The sequence below is a fragment of the Loxodonta africana genome, chromosome 14, assembly GCF_030014295.1.
Source record: "Loxodonta africana isolate mLoxAfr1 chromosome 14, mLoxAfr1.hap2, whole genome shotgun sequence".
Taxonomy (NCBI): Eukaryota; Metazoa; Chordata; class Mammalia; order Proboscidea; family Elephantidae; genus Loxodonta; species Loxodonta africana.
Window position 1 is genome coordinate 67,079,053 of NC_087355.1, and position 21,036 is coordinate 67,100,088.

Sequence of the window (21,036 nt, forward strand, 5' to 3'; positions counted from 1 at the left end):
CACTCCCCTTTTCAACGTCTCAGTTCGCGTGTAACCACTTATACATGTCCTGTCTAAGGAGAGGGAGTGTGGCTATAGCCAAAGAAATTCATTATTCATCCAGCAAACCAGGTCTCTGAGCAAATTTCAGAGTAGCATTTAATCATAAGATTAGTTTAAAGCAAGAGAAGTCTTGTTTTATTAATGGACTAGTTTCAGACGTGCATGCCAATTTCCAGGATTAGTATTTTTCAGGACTGGGAAGTTCATTTGTTCTTTACTGAGTGTGGATTTGAGAGGTTGGAAGGAAATAAAAGATTAGTTGGGACAATGAAATGAAAAAAGACAACAGTAATGAAAACAATGTTCTTACCAGCATTTAGCACCTTGCCTGGCAGATAAGAGGTACTCCATAATTCCTTATTGAATTAATGAGTGTTGAATAAATGAATATTGATACTCTGCCCTGTAGCCCAGGTACATTAAAAACAGTATGAATCAGTGCACACGATTTTAGATGTTAGGCTGTTTCAATATTATACAGAAACTAATCCTCTACTTGAAAGTCCTGCTGTTTTTCCTAACGCAACAAGTCATAAGTTGAAATACGACTTGTTTCTTCTTATCTTCATGTCCATTTAAACTATCTGGCACGTCTTCTCTGTTCTATGCATTGTCATTTCTGAAGTGTTTTTCTATTCTGCGTCTGTCAGGGATGTCAGGGTTGTGATGACTCTGTTAACTTTCTTTTACAGAGGGATTCTATAAAAAATAATATTGGTGTGTAAACGAGGTATGAAGAAGTAATGCCTTTCATTTCTCCATTCAGTAGCAAGAAGGTAAAAGAACAGGTAATAAAAATTTTCCAGAAATTCTGATTCTCTTCTAATCAACTTAATACAGGTTAGATAGAAGTGGTCTCCTGGCAAAATAAAGCGCCTCTTCTTGTCCACTTGAGAAAGTCTTGCGTGTTTCCAGTAAAACCCACTGACTTCTGTTGCTCTCTCTGAGTATTTGTGGTTAATTGTCACCTTGTTTTTCCTTACTAGAAATTTAATGTTATGTTTTCATACAGTGACAGAAATGAGTATTTTTTTGGTTAAACCCTCATGTTTAAGTGTCTGTACAATTTGATTTAACTTCTCAATCAGGATAAATTCTACAAAGGGTACAATAAAAAAAGAAAAAGGCATGTTTCTCTAATCAGAACTTTGAGAACCGCAGTTCTGAATATTCTCCACCCCCTTTCAATAAATGGTAAAGGAGAATCTTGGAAAAATTTCTGTGTGGACATATAGAATGTATTTGGAATTTCCTTTAAAAAACTAACATGCAAATATTATGAGTGTCTGTGGCTTGGCCAGACAATTAAGCCATTGTATGCTTGGCATTAATGTAACTGAAAGTTTCAAATGTCATCCAGTGTTTGCCAACAATTCACAAAGGATGCACTTAGGCGCACTTTCTACCAGCCCACAGCATTTTGGCTGAGTTTTCTAAGTCAGGTGAATCTCTTCTGTTGTTTACATTGGCATCCATGTCAAAGAGGAGCGATTCAATGGAAAGGCAGCCTTGTAGCACATAACTGCCAAGTTTCTATATTGATACCTATTTAAAAAACGTAAATTTTGGACTCAGTCTAGAACAAACAAAAAGGCAGGTTGAGGAACAGCTTATAGACTTACATTTTATGTCTGTATATAACATTTAACTAAGCTCCTGAGAGAAATAAAATGAATAGGAAGTCAAAACAAATGAGTCTAAACTTTCCAGACTCTATTTTAATTCTGTGCACGGACGTGTTCCGACCATGCACAGCATCCTTTCCAAGTTGTCTACTGTGTAAGTGGGGCCCTGAAGCAACACTCTGTCTAAAGAAATTCCAGGTAGTTGGGGTACAACATGTCCCCTCATTGTATCAGTAAGGAATTACTTTTGGTTGCTAGAGTCTAAAAAACAAACAAACAAACAAAAAGTATAAGTTTTATCTTTTTCATAAAACAAGAGTTGAGCAGTCCTGAGTGCATGGGATGACTCCATGATGTCTTCAAGAATCTAGGCTGCTTTCAGTGTTCTGCTGTAATACTGAGTGTGGCTTGCATCTGCAAGCTAACTTCATGGTCCCAAAATGGCTGTTGAAACTCCTGCAATCAAATCTTCATTCCAGGCGGAGAGAAGTGGATGACAATGAACAAAAATTGTGTGCGAGCTAAGTCAGTTCCTTTTTTCAAAGAACTTTTACAGAAGCTCCACCTAACAATTTCTGCTTACGTCTCATTGGTCAGAACTTAACACGTAGTCACTCCTATCTGTGAGGAAATAAAGGAAATGTATTACTTTAGTGGGGCATATTGACACCTCCAACAATCAGGGTTCTGTCAGAAGAAGGGGAACGACAACAAAAACAAAAAACAAAGCCACTGCCAACTCATAGAGACCTTATAGGACAGAGTAGAACTGCCCCATAGGGTTTTCAAGGAGCACCTGGTGGATTTGAAGTGCTGACCTTTTGGTTAGTAGCCGTAGCTCTTAATCACTATGCCGCCAGGGTTTCCAGAAGAAGGGGAGAACTTTAAATAATTATTTATTGATAGGTAATTATCTTGTCTACAAATTTTCACTGTAACAAGTAATGCTGCAAAGAAAATCCATGAACATGTTCCTTTTATGCAGGTGTTTATTTTTTTTCCCTGTAATTCCTGTTTTTTACTTTGGTTGATTCCATTCATTATCTTCCATCCTTTCATTATTTATAATTTCATCCACGTTTCCTCTGTTCTTGGCTCAGAGGAGGAAGTACACTACTCTCTTCTAAGTCTGACCCCACTTCTTCCCCTTCTCTTCTGAAAACAGAACAGGCTAATATATTGATGTTTGGAAGTAAAAGAAAGGTAAATTGAAAGTGTTCCCACTTGGTTGCCTTTATTGTCTATTAAAAGGCAATGTAGTCCAGCAGCCGAGATTACAGACTGGGTACTGGGCTGAGACATACATTGCATGGATAAAAATTATTTAAAAAAATTACTTATTTTTTGTTGAGAATATACACAGCAATGGATAAAAATTCATACTGTATGATTTTCTAGGGTTCTGACCTTAGGAAAATTACTTAATTTGTCTTTGCCTTAATTTTCCCATTTGTGAAATGTTGTTAATTTTGGTATTTACCTCATAGGGTTGGTGTGAGGATTGGATATAGAGCACTTGGAACAATGGTCGGCACATAATAAATGCTGTGTGTGTTAACAGTTGTAACTGTTGTCTCATTGAAGTAAGAAAATAGTTTATAGGCAAGCTGATGGGAATGGAGGAATAAAGAGAGGGTGGGTGGTGGTCGGAGTCTGGAACAACTTTTATGAGGGATTTTAGATAGTCAAGGAGAAATGAATTAAAAGATTATTGAGCAATGTTGAGAAGACAGCTGAGGTTGGTAGTCACATATTTTTGATGAACGTGGGCACATGGAAGTGCTTGACTGCTCAAGAATAGGAATGAAGACAATGGGTAAATAGGTTAAGTTCAGGTTGGGATTGACTGGGTGGGGTTGGCAGAAGATGGAGAGGATAGAGGATTAGACGGTGTTGATATGAGTTAGATGAAATAATTTACCATGGGGCTCTGGCTGGAAATGGAGAAATATGAAGGCAGAAGAAGATATCATAAAGCAGTTTTTCTTGAATTGAGGAATGGGTATGAATAACGAATAGAAAGAAGGATGAGAACTGAGACTAGGTTTTCAGAATTCAGTCTTCCAAAGATAGTATTTTTCAGGATGATAGTAAATTCCCAGGTGTGGTTCAGGTAAGTGGGTTGCTGAAATAAGAAAATGCCAGAGATGAAGGTCAGAGAAATAGAGAAAGCCTGAAGTTAAATTCGATTTAATTAAATAGGCAATTAATGACACCTAGTATGGAGCCCTGGTGGTGCAATGGTTAAATGTTTGGCTGCTAACCAAAAGGTCAGCAGTTTTAATCTGCCAGCTGCTCCTTGGAAGCCCTATGGAGCAGTTCTGCTCTGCCCTATAGGGTCATTATCAGTTGGAATCAATTTGACAGCAGTGATTTTTTTTTTTTTAAATATGGGCCACAGAATGTGTTTTACGTTGTTTGTGAACAGGATAAACGCCTTCCTTAACCTCAATTTGCTTACCATTTGGTGGACTGGGAAGATACACTGTTGGATGAATTATGAAGTAGAATTTGCAATCATTCAGGATTGCACTGGAGATAGACAGAAGGAGACCAATGGGCCAAGAGTCAAAGTCTACAGTGGATGTGAAGGAATGGCCTGGAAGCCTGTGCATGACAGTGACAAAGAAGATGGTATAAGAGGATATCTTTGGTGTCAAACAAAGGTCGTAGAACACTGAATGTGATATTCTGAGTTGCCTACGTGTCTACTTCCCTCAATAGACTAAAATTCTTGAGGGCAGGGACTAGGTCCATATATTCTTATTATCATCTTTCTAGTCTTGGCATGTAGGACCCAAAGAAGTGTTTATTGATTTACTGTGGAAAAAAAAAATGAGAGAAATATTTCTCATACTAAATATATTAGTGACCTATTACTCTGTAACAAATTACCCCAAAGTTTAAAGCTTAGAATATTGTTGTTGTTATTAGGTATCAAATCTATTTTGACTCATAGTGACCCCATGTGACAGTATAACTGCCCTATAGGGTTTCCTAGGTTGTAATCTTTATGGAAGCAGATTATCCTTTCTCCTGCAGAGCTGCTGGGTGGGTTTGAACTGCCAACCTTTTGGTTAGCAGCCGAGTGCTTAACCATTGTGTCACCAGGGCTCCTTAAGCTTAGAAAAACAAACATTTATTATCTAAAAATTTCTATGGGTCTGGAATCTGGGTGTAGCTTAGCTGGGTCCTCTCTCACGAGGCTGCAACGAAGGGGCTGAGTGGGGCTACAGTATCATCTGAAGGCTAGAATGGGGAAGAATCTGCTTCCAAGCTCCCCTGCATGGTTGTTGGCAGGATTCAGCTCCTCGCAGGTTGTTGGACTGAGGACCTTAGTTCTCACTTGCTGCTGCCAGGGGTGTCCCTCTGTTCCTTCCCATATGGCCCTTAGACACTGGCTTCCTTCAGGACAGGAGAGTGAGAAAGCGAGAGAGAGTCAAAAAGATGAGCAATTTTTTTGTAACCTAATTTCAAAAGTGACATATATCACTTTTGCTGCTTTCTATGTTAGAAGTGAGTCTCCAGGTCCAGGCAGGGATCGCTGGGGACATCTCAGAGGCTCCCTACCACAAGCACTAAAAATGCTTTTGGCAATTGCTACCTTTTCCATTTAAATCTGTGTAATCAATCACAAAAGAAATGCATTTCTTGACACATTTCTCTGCTTGGGTGTACTTTGAGGAGTGCATTGCACTAAGTACAGTCCAGCAAACATATGCTGATTGACTGTGGATAACCTTTCAATTTTACTGAAAAGAAAGTTCAATCTTAAAATAAGGTAATAATGTTCTCCAGCAGATACCATCTTTTGAGCATTTAGAACTTTTCTTAGAATTGAAATTGCCAAAGAAAATAGCTACTTGTGTAGCTTGTGTTAAATTATAAACATATTTACTAGAATGAGTATCAGAATTACTGTTTAGACAAATTTGATGTCAATTTTCTTTCCCCAGATCTTGAATATCACAGCACACAAAAGGCCCTGCAGAAAAGTGCCCTAAGTTTTGTAGTTTCTACACTTTCTGGTGTCATGTTTAGCTGAATCTTAGAGGAAGGTTGTAATTGAAATGTCTTTAAGATATGGAGTATGAAGACAAGATAAAGAGTCAAAAATTCTGAAAACAAAAACAGAGCCCTTTTTATTTGTGGTGTGGAAACAAAGCTGTGATAGTCAGACTATAAACTGACAGCCTAAAATTATACAGTATCCTCTGAGCTTTTATATATTCTGTCAATAAAAACCAGTTGCTGCTATCTGTATTTCATACACAATGTTCATAATTTACCTAATAAAAGAATAGATATATTTGGACAGTTAATAGAATTTCCTTGTACATTCCAATGACCAGATTTTTTTTTTTTTTTTCGGTCTGAGGCCAGTAAGCTTCTGTATATTTCTTCACAGAAATGATCCAGTAAAACTTCATTTTATCAGAACTCTCAGTCACTTGAAGGCTTACCTCTGCATTCTACATCTAGGAAAAGAAAACAAATCAGAAGGAGGAACAGATGTCAGACCTTAAAAAAAAAGCCAACACACTCATCTCTGTGGATTACCAAAAGCAAACAAAGAAACCAGCTGCCATTGAGTCAACTCCAACTCATAGTAACCCCTTGTGTCAGATAACAACTGTGTTCTTTAGGGTTTTCTTTTTTAAATAATATTGTGTTTTTGGTGAAGGTTTACCCACGAGTTTAGGTTCCCATTCAAGAATTTCTACACAAATTGTTCAGTGACATTGGTTATGTTCGTCACAATGTGTGACCATTCTCATTATTTCCATTCTGGTTGTTCCATTTCCATTAATCTGGTCTCCCTGCCCCTTACATTCTCATCTCTGTTTTAAAGTAATTGTTGACCATTTGGTCTCATATAAGTGATTTTTAAAGGAGCACAGCACTTACAGGCGATATTATTTTGTAAGCCAATCTGTTATTTAGCTAAAAGGTGACCTCAGGGTTTGAAGAATATCCCTGGAGAATAGTCTCCAGTACTCCAGTCTCAACCAGTCCAGTAGGTCTGCTTTTTGTTGTTGTTGTTTGTTGTTTTGTTTTTAGGAATTTGAATTTCTGTTTCACATTTTTCTCTCCTTCTATCAGGGTCCATCTGTTGTGGCCCTGATTAGAACAGTTGGTAATGGTAACTGGGCACCCTATATAGTTCTTCTGGTCTCAGGATAGATGAGGTCGTGGGTCGTGTAGACTATTTGTCCTGTAAACTAGTTTCTTCTTTGAGTCTTTGGTTTCCTTCTCTCTCTCTTTTTAAAAATAATTTTATTTATTATGTTGTTGTTAAGAACACACACAGCAAAACATACACCAATTTAACAGTTTCCACATGTACCATTTAGTGACATTGATTACATTCTTTGAGTTGTTACCATTCTCACTCTCCTTTTCTGAGTTGTTCCTCTCACATTAACATAAATTCACTGCCTGCTAAGGTTCCTATCTAATCTCTCGAGTTGCTGTTGTCAATCCATTGGCATTTCTATGGCTAATTTTTCAGCACTAGATCACCAGGATTTTCTTCTGAGGCACCCCTGGGTGGACTCAAACTTCCAACGTTTTTGTTAGCAGCTGATCATGTTAACTGTTTGCACCACCAAGGAATTCTCTGTGGATTACTGCATACGTTTATTTCTCACTCAAACTACACTTGTACTGTATGACAGCTTCCCCTCTGCTGCATGATATCTTTATTCCAGGGCCCAGGGTGAAGATCCCACGATACTGCTAGGCTCATGGGAGAAGGAAAAGAGAAGAGGGCGGACTGTGTAATGGCTCCTAAATCCTAAAGCTTTTGCTGGGAAGGGGTACAAGTCCCTTCAGCTCACAGTTCTTTGGCCTAAGGCCCATGGCCAAGCCTGAAGTTTGTGGAGTGGAGAAATACAACCTTTCCATAGAGACAGGAAGATAATATTTTGAACAATAATACAAACCACCACAAATACTTACTTAGAAGATGAGATAGAGATGATTACATGCATTCCATATGGTCACTGATACCTTAAAATTGTCATCCAACCTATTGGAATGGGCATGGGCTGTCCTGGTACCATTGTTTTAGTTCAACCCTGACTCAATTTCCCTTGCAATCCTAATACAAATTTTCCGGTATCATTTAGATATAACATCGTAATTTTCCTTGATGCAATGTTCAGAAATACGTTCTAGTGGCAAAAGCTTCAGTCACCTCACTTGTCTGAGAAGCAGGAATAGCACTTATGAAGGGTCTACTTAGTGCCAGTCCAGTCCTAGGTAATTTAATCTACCCATCAACCATGTGGGAGGAAAAGATTCATTTCACACATGAACAAACTGACCCAGAGAACTTGCACAGTTCATGGCCAGGAAGAGTGGAAGCTGGGATTTGAAACCAGCCTTTGGACCCCAAAGTTCTGGAAAGTTAGAAAGATGATGACTATGTTTTGGACATTCCACAACCAAAAAAGGGTGTTTGCCAACTATTTATCAGCTAACCAAAACAACAAAACGACCAGACTTCAAAAGGCTCTTGAATGGCCTAATCCACTACGCTGTTTACTGCAAAAATTACAAATATTTATTTTAAGGCTTATAAGGAAAATCTCTTTTCTCTGAAACCCAGAGAAATGTTTGTTTCCATTTGCACAGAGAGAGCACTTGGGGCCATTCTGTTTGCAACAGAAGCATACAGAGCTCATTGCCTGAAAGAGTAATTGCTCAGAATGGATGGCTGAACAGGAAGCAAAGAAGTAGAAATAGATGTAAGACCTGTGGGGCCCAACTAAAGAACACGTGAAAGGATTTGGATCTAGGTTTTCCAGGGAAAGGTGAGCAGACAGAAGAAAAAGGTAGAAATGAGATGTAATAAAAGTTGGATATTAACCAATGAATTTATGTAGGAAGACTTTGAGATGAGATTCGGCTTTTGCGTAAGGAATTTCAGACTTGTGTTTGGCTGTTGTTCTCTTTCAATTCGGGGTATGATCCGTGTATAGGACCTCCTTCTGGTGTTCAAAGGAATGACAGAAGATTGCCTTTCTAAGTGTAAAGGCAGAAGCAAGATGGCACTTGGGCCAGGGAAAGACTGGCCCAGGTAACTAGAATAAAGGGAATCTAAGCTTTAACCACCATTAGTAGATTTTTGAAGGAGCCCTGGAGGCAGCTCCATTGGGTAAAGACCTGGTGATCTGCACCCGTAAAGATCACAGCCAAGAAAACTCTATGGGACAGTTCTACTCTGTCACATGGCGTCGCTATGAGTTGAAAATTGACAGCACCCAACAACAACAGTAGATTTTTAATAATTCTGCAACTATACTTTGTCTAAGGTGGTGAAGAGGAATGAGTATGACCCTTGGGGCCATACAGATCTGGAATCAAGTCCTATCTCTGCCGTTTTCTTGTCTGCTGTAAGACCTTGGGCGAATCTCTCACTTTTTTTGAACCTCATTACCCATTTCAAAAATTATTTTCCTCACAGGATTTTTGTGAGAATTTAATAAGTTGTATATGCAGTGGTTAAGTGTTTGGCTGTTAAACAAAAGGTGGGTAGTTTGAACCCACAAGGCTCCCATGGAAACCCTATGAGGCAGTTCTACTCTGTCCTATAGGGCCGCTACGAGTTGGAATCGACTTGATGGCAATGAGTATACCTATCAATATCTGTCTGTATTGATGTCTACGTTGTTGTTAGGTATTGTCGAGTCAATTTCAACCCATGGCAACCCCATGTATTACAAGGTAGAACTGCCCCTAAGATATTCTTGGTTGTAATGTTTACAAAAGCAGATCATCAGGTCTTTCTCCCACAGAGCCTCTAGATGAGTTTGAGCCACTAACCTTTTGGTTAACAGCCAAGTGCTTAACTGTTTGTGCCAGCAGCGCCCCTTATCCACTTCCATATCTGTATCTATATTTGGTGCCTAAGATTTTTTTTTTTTTTAAGATGTTCTCTATGAATCTTAGTTACCTTCTCCCCTGCTTGTATTAATCAATCTATTAGTTAACCAATATTTGTTAAGTGTCTACTTCATGTCAGCACTGTGTTAGTTTCTGGAGATATAAAAAGGTGATTAAGACCCAGATGCTCTCCTGAATACGTTAAAGGGAGAAACAGATATGCAGACCACGTGATACCAGGCATGACATGGTTTCAGGAAGTCAGCTGAGACTTCTGGGTTCAGGCATTTTCAGCTTGTTGGATTTGGAATTGATGGGTATGACCTTTCATTGAAGCATGCAATCCACCTTGCACAAGTGCGTTGAAGAAATATGCTACAAGGACAAGGGTTATTTTTCTTTTCATTAGAGGACACTGTGTTCTTTCCAAGCTGGCCCAATTTACCATTTTGCCTGTTCTGTAAGGAGCCACTCTGGAAAACTGTTAAGTTACATGATATTCCATATTTGCTACAGCAACCTAGGTGGTTTACTCAGCTCCTTCCTTCCTATCTGCCTCCCCTTCTTTCTTCCCCTTGCCCTGCCCTGATCTCTCTCTCTCCTTCTCTCCTTTTACATTCATTCAACACAATTTTATGTAGTGCCTAGTATGTGTCAGGCACCGTTCTAGGCATCGGTGGTGTAGCAGTTAACAAAAGAAAGCATCTGTTATCATGGAGATCATAATTCTGCTGGGGGAAAATAGACAATAGACTAGCAAACAAACAACTATATAATAACAGCAGTTGGTAATAAGTGTTAAGAAATAAAAAGCAGAATAAAGTGTCAGAGAGTGACAGGGATGAAGGGGTGTGTATGCTAGTGCTAGTTTAGACGAAGGAAGACTTCTCTAATGAAGTGACATTTGAGCAGAGATTAGAATGCAATAAAGGAATCAGCCATGTGCATATCCTGGAGAAGAGAATTCTATTTATTCCCAAGATTTTTTATACTATAGTTGTCACATATATTATAACTAAATTCATTATATGTCACACAAGACGATGTTATAGTTTTTCTTTAAAAAGTCGAATGTATTTTTAAAACATTAAGAGGAATTTAAGCTATTTATACGTACCTCAATATGTATGATTTCCTCCCTACATGTCTAAATTTCTCTATGGCATCATTTTACTTCAGCTTGTGGAGTTTCCTTCAGTATTTCTTATGGTGCAGGTCTGCTGGTACAGGTCGCCCAAGGTCTTACAGCAGACAAGAAAACGGCAGAGATAGGACTTGATTCCAGATCTGTATGGCCCCAAGGGTCATACTCATTCCTCTTCACCACCTTAGACAAAGTATAGTTGCAGAATTATTAAAAATCTACTGTTGTTGTTGGGTGCTGTCAATTTTCAACTCATAGCGATGCCATGTGACAGAGTAGAACTGTCCCATAGAGTTTTCTTGGCTGTGATCTTTACGGGTGCAGATCATCAAATTCTCCTGATTTTCTTGTATTTGAAAATCCCTTTAGTTTGTTTTCAGCTCTAAAGGATATTTTGGCTGGATATAGAAATCAGTGTTAATTATTTTTTCTTTCAACGCTTGAAAACATGTTGTCCCAAATGCCTTCTGTTCTTCATTGTTTCTGGAAAGAATTTAGTGTCATTCATTGTTTACATATATGTGATGCATCATTTATCTTTCTGTGGTACTCTAAAAATACGTCTGCAAGTTTTATGAAACTCTTTCATTCAAAAGTTACTTCTAATGAACAGGATGTGGTGATGCTATTTGACTTCCAAGGTCAGGTTATTAAAAGGATACAGCTTCCATCTGGCAAGCAGATCCTCGAGTCTCAATGACATCCAGCTTCAGATGACTGCAGTACTGGCCAACATTTGACTGCAATGTCATGAAAGACCTGGGTTATTACTGAAGCTATTCCCAAGTTCCTGCCCACAGAAAGTGACAGCTATAGTAAATGTTTATTGTTTTAAGCCACTAAGTTTTGTGGTAATTTTAAAATACATGTCCTAATTCAAATGTCTCTTAGAGTTACTGTAACTTTCCAGTTCTTCAATCTACTTCACCTGTGTAAAAGAAAAGTTATTTAAAAAGTCAAGATGCGCCACATTCAAAAAATCGATCTATAGAAGAAAATAATTTATGGTAAAACCAGTCTATTTTAAAAGATTGTTTTGTCTTTCTGGTTTACCACTTAGCCTAAGCACCTTGTACAGTGCTTGGTATATAATAAGACATTAAATAGATTATGTTGAATAAGTGACTTTTTTCCTCTAGGCTGGAAGCTTTTAGAGGGCAAAAGCTATACCTTATTCATCTTTTTATCTGCTTCACATGATACAGTGCTTAATACTGAAAATATGTCCATATAATGTTTATTGAATTCAAACGAACTTAACTGAAATTCTTGTTGAAGTAAGTGGTCTGGGAATAGAAATGAAAAAATCATGGCAGGAAATGAATTTTAAACATTTATACTGTATGGTTAAGAGCTCAGCTGCTAACCAAAAAAAGCTCGGCAGTTCGAATCCACCAGCTGCTTCTTGGAAACCCTATGTGGCAGTTCCACTCTGCCTGTAGGGTCACTGTGAGTCAGAATCAACTCAAAGGCAATGGGTTTGGTTTTTGGTTTTTATACTGTATGTTGACTTGTACGGGCTCTTAAGCCCCATCAACTTTTCACCAAAAAACAAACAAACAAAAAACAACCCTAAATTTATACTCTGTTGGTGCCTGATGGACCATAATTTCTACCAATAGAACAAATATCCATGTGTTTCTACAGTATCGTTATGAAACAGTATTCAAAGATAGGTGTTTTACTGTGCCTAGACTGTAAACTATAATAAAGTGTTGAATTTGGCAGATTAGCTGCCGAGGCCTTGTAATCTGTATTCCTCCGTATTCATTCAAGCCTTTAGCCATTTCAGTAGAGCTGACAGTTTCTGAGTGTAGGATTCCGAACAGTCACCCGCTCCCTCACTCACTCAGCATGTCAGCTGAGCAACTCCTCTTCCTCTTTGGGAGGCAGGAGTATCCAGGGTGTGTCCTAGTGGTTCGGAACACAACCAGACTGCTTAGGTGCAAATCTCCGAGCCACCGCTACCAGCTCTGTGAACTCTGGCATACTGCTTACCTACTTGCTGCGTCAGTGTATTCATCTGTAAAGTGTAGAAACTGATAGCACTTACCTTACAGTTTTCTAGTGAATAGTAAATGGGCTAGTAGATGAAGAATGCCTGGCACATAGTAAACATTCCAAAAAAAAACTAGCTCTTACTGTCATCAATATCTACCATGGTCCCTGGAACATTGAGGGTGACCTGTTCATCTTTATTGAATGGATGAATAACTTCAAGATGAGAGTACTGTGTGAACGTCTCTGTCATTTTTTTTTTTTTTGGTGAAAATATACACAACAAAACGTACATCCGTTCAACAATTTTTCCATGTACAGTTCATTGGTGGTGGTTTCATACTTCACTTTGTGTCACAATTCTCACTCTCTCTGCCCATGTTATTTCACCACCTTTAACTTAGACTCGCTGCCCCTTACAATTCGTATTCATGCTTTAGAGTTACTGTTTTCATTTTGATGTCGTATAGGTAATTCTTTAAAAGGGTACAATGCGCAAGGCAAACATTTATTGAACTGAGCTGTTATTTACCTTAAAGATGACTTCATGGAGTAGTTCTGGTTTCCAGGCAATAGATTTGGGGTGTCCCTCTAGTTTCAATGTATCCATAAGTCTGGTTGACGACAATAATTTGAAGTTCTGTTCCACAATTTTCCTCCTTTTGTTCAAGATCCATCCATTGGGTCCCTAATCAAAAGGTTCAGTAATAGCTGAATATATAATAGTGGTAGCTGGACACCATCCATTTCTTTTGGACCCATGACAGGAAAGTAACAGTTCATGGAGGCAGTTAGACCTGCAGGCCATTTCCGTCTCTGATTCCTGGGTCATCTTCTTCTTCTGTTGCTCCAAGAGAGTAGAGACCAATTGTTCTGTCACTTTTTTTTTTTTTTTTTGCATTTTATGATCACACAAAATTTTTGGTTGTTTATTCCTTTTTAGTAATTCTTCATTAGATCAAAGAGGCAGTTGATTATGTTACTTGACAATGGTTATGTAAGTAACATTGGCACGTGAAAACAATGAATTGGATATTAAAAAATGACACATTTTAGGGTAAGCCTGATTTCTATTTTTCATTTCAATCTCTTTCTAAAATGTGAAAGTGTCAGAAAGGAGTCAAGCATCGAAAGGAGCACTAAGGTTCAGAATCCTGGGTGCATTCTGCCATTGTTAGACTTGTGGAAAGACCATGCTTTCTAACGTGCAAATAGGGCCAAACTTCTCCCACTTGACTGTGCACAATAGCTGGGGACAGAAAACTCTGGTGGTGTAGTGGTTAAGAGCTATGGCGACTCACTGAAAGGCTGGCAGTTCAAATCCACCAGGTAGTCCTTGGAAACCCTGTGGGGGAGTTCAACTCTGGTCTATAGAGTCACTATGAGTCCCACTGGACGGCAACGGGGTTTTTCTTTTTTTTGGTTTCGTATTCCCAATACCTGGCATAATGCCTGGCACGTGAAAGTAAATAAATAATCAAGGAAACTGGGGAAGCCTCTGTGACAAAAAATTCTACCTTTAGTCCTGAACCTTTCATTCGTGCCTCAACGAACCGCTCAGTCCTCAAACCTTCTCCTTGGCCAGCTCCACCCTTTCACTCCAAGGAGAGAGAAAAAAGTTACTTAGTTGAAACCTCTACTCCGAGTTCTGGGAACCTTCTTTGCTGCTAAAGAGGCGCAGAGTATGGAGATGGGGCTGGGAGAAGTGGAGCATCTCTGAGCAGCAGAGCAAGATAGCGTCCCAGGGGGCAGGGGTCTGACGTGCTCCCTTGGTTACCCCGGCCCTAACCGGCCCTAATCCCCAAACTTGGAAACAAATCGCGAACGAGCGCGCTGGAGGACCGACGGGACATCTCCGAGACGTGACGGGGGACTCCAGCCGTCGCGGAGAGGAACAATAGGTCCCTTTGATCAGGGACCCAATAGATAATAGTCACGCGAGAGGCTTCCCCGGGAACGGCATGGACACGGACGCCCAGGACGACGTGCCCACCACCAGCCGACTGCTGGAAGACATCAGGCGGCGGCTGCTGCGCGCCTTCCAACGGGCGGTGCCACGCGCGGGCTCGAGACGGGCCCGGGAGGCGGCGGAGGCGGCGGCTGAGGCCGCGAGCGAGGAGCGTGGCTGGGCGCGCGTCGAGGGCGCCCTGGCCGGGCTACGCGCGGAGCTGGTGAGCGCGCGGGCTGGGCGGCCCGCTCCTGGGCTGCTCCTGCGGGGTCCTGTCCTCGCGGATCTGGGGCCTTCCTTGAGGATTTGGGGAGGCTTCGGGGAGGTCGTTCTCAAGAAGGGAGGGAGGGCATGTAGCGAGGGAGAGCTGCGCACTGGCCTTGATCTTCCTGGGACGCCAGGTCGCACCCAGATAAGGTGTTGGTCGCCCTCACCTCCCCAGCAGCATCTGGGAGGGAAGGGGCCCTGCAGGACCCACGGCAGGGTGCTGGCACTCGTGGGGCCTGAGAGTCTGCAAGTGACACCAAGACCCTAGTAACACCTCTCCAACCCGTTTCTGTGCTTTTCTACGCTACAGAGAACTTTTCGTATGTGTATGTATGGCCCTTGAAGGAAGAAATTTGAATGAAGTAAATTAACGCAGGATTGATGGAACGTGTATTCTATCCTCAGTTCGCTCTTTATATCACGCAAGTTATATCTTTCCCTTTGGTTAGAATTCAGAAAACTGGGAATCGGGCGGATTAGCCAATATGCAAGGTAAATGCGGGTACTTACCTTGCTCACCAGATCATTTGTAGTGAACAATTTCACAAAGATTGTGGTGAAACCCATATGAAATTGTTCACTACCAATTAGTAAGTAAGCACAAGTAAGCCCGTGCTTACCTGTGCTTATTGGGTCATCTGCTGCTGCCACGGGTTATAAATTTGAAAAGAATCTTTGATTCTGCAGAAAGGTGCTGTGGGGTTGAGAGAGAGATGCCAGCCACAGCTAGAGGCAAAATCCTTGATGTGGTGAAAAATGTGAAATTGTTCACTACAGATGATCTGGTAAGCAAAGTAAGCACCATGCTTACCTTGCCTGTTGGATAATCCGCCCCTGCTGGGAATTATAGGTTGTTTTGTAAAAGTGTAGCTTTTGGACGTTATACAAGATAAACCCTTGTGGTCGAGTTGATTCTAACTCATAGTGACCCTAATGGACAGAGTAGAACTGCCCCATAGGGTTTCCAAGGAGTGCCTGGTGGATTCGAACTACCAACCTTTTGGTTGATATCCGTAACTCTTGACCACTACACCACCAGCATGTCCTATTCACGATAGGCCTGAATATTAAACACGTGTTTAAGAAAAAAAAAAAAAAAAACCCACCGCCATCATAGCGACCCTATGATAAATAGGTGTGTCGGTAAATATTTTAGATTACTGTTTTTAATTAAGAAAAAACTCTAAATTAGAAAAAATTGAAAATGATAAAATGAGTGGAACAATTTAGACTTTAAGACAGTGTTGCCTGTGAATCCGTGTAGTGGAAACCTGACTTGGAACGTTCTTCTAGTTTGCACTTAATACTAGTAAAATATTAACCATTATTTTAGAACAGAGTCAATCATCAGTAAATCGTCTCACTTAAAAATCTTAACAGAATACCTCTCGTTTCTGAGTTTAGGAAGGATAGTAGGATAGTAAATCTAATTTTACCCTTGTTAACGATCTTTATCTGACAGGGTTGTGTTATCTGCTGTCCAATTATATTGAAGAAATACCTGGTTTTCTCACTGAGCTGCTGGCTAGTGGAGACACCTGATAGCAGAGTTACATGAGTGTGTGCCGTGAGCCAGGAAGCCAAACCACAAGGCTGAGACCCCGCTCAGCCACCATCTCTGTGTGGCTGACCAGGATATTTCACTACCCCTCTCTCCCCCTCAGTTGATTCATATTTAAATCAAATGAAATTTTATTGAATGAACTTTGAGGCACCTTCCAACCTTGACATTCTAACAAGTTGCTCCATCAGCAGGATTTTAGTCAAGTTTTGTATTGGGGGCAGGGGTGGGGAGTAAAACTCTAAACAGATGAGGGTTCAAATCCCAATGTTAACGTTTACTGGTGGCTTTGAGAATGCCAATCAGCAAGTGTGAGTTTTAGCTTTTTCATATATAAAATGAAGATAGATCTCTTAGGATTACATAATGTTATATACAGTGCCTATAACATAGAGGGAAACCCTGGTGGTATGGTGGTTAAAAACTAAGGTTGCTAACCAAAAGGTCGGCAGTTTGAATCCACCAGGTGTTCCTTGGAAACCCAGTGGGGCAGTTCTACTCTGTCCTATAGGGTTTTTATGAATCAGAATCGACTGGACTGCAACAGGTTCGGTTTTTATAAGAACGATGCTATTTATATAGCAGCTCTTATAATTGTGATGTTGTTGTTGTGTGCTATTGAATCAACTCCAACTCATAGCAACCCTGAATTACAGAGGGTTGCCCAATCTAAATGGGAGCAGATTGCCAAGTCTTTTCTCCTGCAGAGAGATTGGTGGGTTCGAACTGCCAACCTTTCGGTTAGCAACTGAGTGCTTAATTATTATAATAGAACCTGGAGACAGACTGTACAAAATAAAGACAACACATATGTATCAAAATTTTGTTTCAGTCTTTGCACTTAAGGACAAAGATTTACCCCAGAAAGTACCAGAGAATTTTACACATACACACATACTGCGTTCCTGGGCTACAGACCATGGTCAATATCTTGGTCAACTGTTTCATCAGTGTGTGTGGCTGGTCATGAGAAGAGGCAAAAGAGTGTGGATGCTTTAGCTTAACATCATCTCTACTAGAAGTTGTTGTGGTTGTTAGGTTCTGTTGAGTCTGTTCCAACTCAGAGTGAGCCTATGTACAACAGAATGAAACACTGCCTGGTCCTTTGCCATGCTCACAATCGTTGCTATGCTTGAGCCCATTGTTGCAGCCACTGTGTCACTGACCCTCTACTTTACGAAGCATGATGTCCTTCTCTCGGGACTGATCCCTCCTGATAACATACCCAAAGTATGTGAGATGAAGTCTCGCCATCCTACCTTCTAAGGAACATTCTGGCTGTACTTCTTCCAAGACAGATTTATCCATTCTTCTGGCAGTCCATGATATATTCAATATTCTTCACCAAAACCATGATTCAAAGGCATCAATTCTTCATTCTGCATGCATATGAGGAAACTATGAGAGTAGTTTCTGATAATGGTCCATTAACTGGATTTCTATAGGAATTGGTATATGTCCATACATATATCTACATGTATGATATTGGGGTGATATTTGTGCAAGGAACAATGATGAATAAGTTCTATTAATTTACAGTTATATTGTTATTTATATTAGGTTTAATTATTTGTTATTTTAATTGATCTTAGTGGGATGCATTGATTGAAAGGTCTATGAGTAAATTTCAGGGATTCTGTATACCTAAAATTGTGTGCATAATTTTGTATGTGCATAAGGTGCATTTTTTTCCAGAGAAGTTCATAACTTTCATCAGATTCTTAAAGGGATCCACAATCAAAGAAAAGTTAAAAAGCCATGGGTGTTTGAATTTCCTAAATAGGTGTAATATATTTTACCTCATTTAGCTGGTGAACAAGTACCGATAATTTCACCCAGTGATTCTTGGCATGAAAGTGCAGGATGAATATTCAACAGTTCCATCATTTAGTCATTCATTCACTCAGTCTTTCGACAAACACATAGAGAATTTACCATGTTGTGTGCCCAGGAAGTGCACTCACAGTTGGGGTTACAATGATGAATAAGAAACCAACTCTGCCCTCAAAATCATCAGTTCAGTCTAGTTTGTGTGTTATGAGAAGCATGTGTACAGAACACTGTGGAAACACAGATAAGAGGCAGTCTGGGCAATCAGGGAGGGCTTCTGGGAAGAGGTGGCATTTGGCTGGGGTCTTGAAGGGTAGATAGGAGTTCAGCAGGAAGAGAGAAGGCAAAGAGTGTCCTAAGCAGAGGAGGCAGAAGGAGATATCATTCAGCATGATGTTCATTTAGGGACCAGCAAAGTTTCTAACCAGCTGCAGTGCAGGCTCATGTGGTGAGAGGGCCAGGAAATGAAGCTGAAAAAGTAGGGCAGGATTATAGAGCATCTTGTGCCCCCGGAGAGAACTGAAGCGTCCTGTAAGCACGGTGCAGGTGCAGGGTTTTTTGTGGTGGTGCTGCCGCTGTTACTGTTTGTTTGCTGGATATTCATTTACTTTATTCTTTGCGAATAGTTACTGTCAGGGAAGTGGTACCAGGTGCTGAAGAATGGAGAAAAATGTCCTAGAGGAAAGCTTAAGATAATTTTATCCAATGATTTTACGCTGTGAATTGGGAGGGGGCCCCCAGTGTTTGACTTTTACCAGGAGAACTCCTGGGTGTATCCTGGAGTCGTTTCTGTCGGCAAGTTGATGATGTGTTTTAAGCAGAAAGAGCAAGATCCTCAGGAACTGCGTTAAACAAGGCCTTAATTTAAGAAATTTGCAAATGGTTGATCAGAAGTTTTTAGCTGTAATACAAAGATTGTTTTGGACTAACCTTTGTTGGACTGCTTCTTAGATAAACCGCCCTAGGCATCTATGTTTGAATACAGGGAGGCCCTTCATAAACCCCAATTGGAAAAAAAAAAAAAAATTGGAGGAGGGTATAAATCAGCCTTACTATATAATAAATTTCATTCTAGAGTGAAAAGTGTTAGATTATATAAGTACACATAACTGTACGTGTGCCTCTGAGGTGTTGTTAAATGTTTTTGCTTGGCAGGGAGACCATTTAAAATTCTGAAAACTTAAAATGGCAAGAAATCAAGTAAATGGGCCTGGGTCCTGGACGCTCAGGTGGCCCCGGGGGGCTATCCTGTAGGTCAGAGAGTTCATAAAGATAAATTATTTCCTTGCAGATCACATGCCATTGCTTGAAAACAGCCTTCTATGCAGAGGTATTTTTCATATGAACAGCTTCGTGCATCAGCTACTTTTGTTTTCATTTCCAGGCCATTTCAAAAGCTATCTGTATATCCGGGTTGTACCTTGCCCTTGTCATCTGGAAAGTGAGTTTTATAGCCAGGCCAAACAGGCAGGACTGGAGAATAAAATGAGAAATAGATCTTCCTTGATATCTTATTTTCCTTTCTTACAAAATGCCTTATTTTTCCTGTGCAGTCAGATAGTGGTTCATTTAATCTTTATCTCAGGCTAATAAAACACCCTCGCCCCCCTTTTTTTTTTTTCTTAACTTTTAGCTGGAAATGCGTTTCCAAAACCGTCGGCTGGCCAGAACTTTACTGGATTTAAACATGAAAATGCAGCAATTGAAAAAGGAGTATGAACTGGAAATGGCATGGGAATCTCAAGGCCCGGAAGATAATGCTGGGAACCAGAAATAACAAAATGCACATTTGATGATCTGAACCCTAAAAAAAACAGAGACAACTCCATTCTGATGGTAACATTATGGATGCTTTGTATAAGCTTTTAAGGGCAATCTGGAGACTGAAAACTCAGACGCCACAGGGAAGTGACAGAAAGCATCTAAGAGAAGGCAAAGTGGAACATGGTGTGTAATCAAGTTTTAAATTTATTCATTGTTTTGGCTGAGAAATAGATAAAAAAATAATGTATCGAAGAGTGCCTTAATACCAATCCCCAGCTTAACTTTCTGCCATTACCTGAACTTTCAGAATCTGTGCTCGTTTAATGTGATTTTTTTGGTTTGTCCAGTGTCCATCCAGTATTCCTCATTTTTTTTTTTTTTTTAAATTATGTCTACTGAATTCCAATCAGGTCTCCGGGTGGCCCAAGTGGTTTGCCCTGGACTACTGACCAAAAGGTTGATGGTTCGAACCCACCCAACAGTGCCAAGGAAGAAAAGCCTGGCAATCGGCTTCCGTAAAGTTTACAGCCAAGAAAATCCTTTGGACCTGAGCTCAGTTCTACTCCGTAACACACGGTGCCCCCATGGTTGCCAAATAAAGTGGGTGGCAAGGGGTTTGTCTTTTTTGTGGGGGGGTGGTGATTCTGACCATTCCCTTTAGATCAAGTCTGCCATTCAGGTTGCCCCACCTCCCTGGATATAGTCATGCAAATCAAGGCAGGCTAGTCAGTTTTTCCTTAGGATCTTTTGAGCTGGAGCTAAGGGAAGAGATAGTATTCCCTAATGGTAGAAGCTGTGTGTGGGGGAGGGCTGGGTGGGTGGGGATTGGAAGCTCCAGGTAGCCACCACGGGAGAAAGTGCAAGCTCTCATGAAGGAGGTTGAAACTGAACCACCCAGAGCACAGAAGGGAAGAGAGAGAGCTGCTCTCCCTTGTCCCTGGGGTCAAGCCGTATAAAAACTCAGGCC

The 21,036-nt window shown here is 40.4% G+C and overlaps 1 protein-coding gene across 1 annotated transcript; it reads left to right on the forward strand.

The window, feature by feature from the left end:
* The first annotated feature begins 14,660 nt into the window (after positions 1-14,660).
* On the forward strand, positions 14,661-20,442 carry AARD (alanine and arginine rich domain containing protein). Its single transcript, XM_003408275.2, has 2 exons — positions 14,661-14,870; positions 19,939-20,442. Exons 1-2 carry the CDS (start codon positions 14,661-14,663, stop codon positions 20,080-20,082), a joined length of 354 nt encoding a protein of 117 aa, XP_003408323.1. The 3' UTR covers positions 20,083-20,442.
* The last annotated feature ends 594 nt before the right edge of the window (positions 20,443-21,036 follow it).

Coding starts and splice junctions, on each gene's coding strand:
- AARD (XM_003408275.2), top strand. CDS start 14,661: ATGGACACGGACGCCCAGGACGACGTGCCCACCACCAGCCGACTGCTG. Junction 14,871..19,938: donor CCGGGCTACGCGCGGAGCTG/GTGAGCGCGCGG, acceptor CTTAACTTTTAG/CTGGAAATGCGTTTCCAAAA.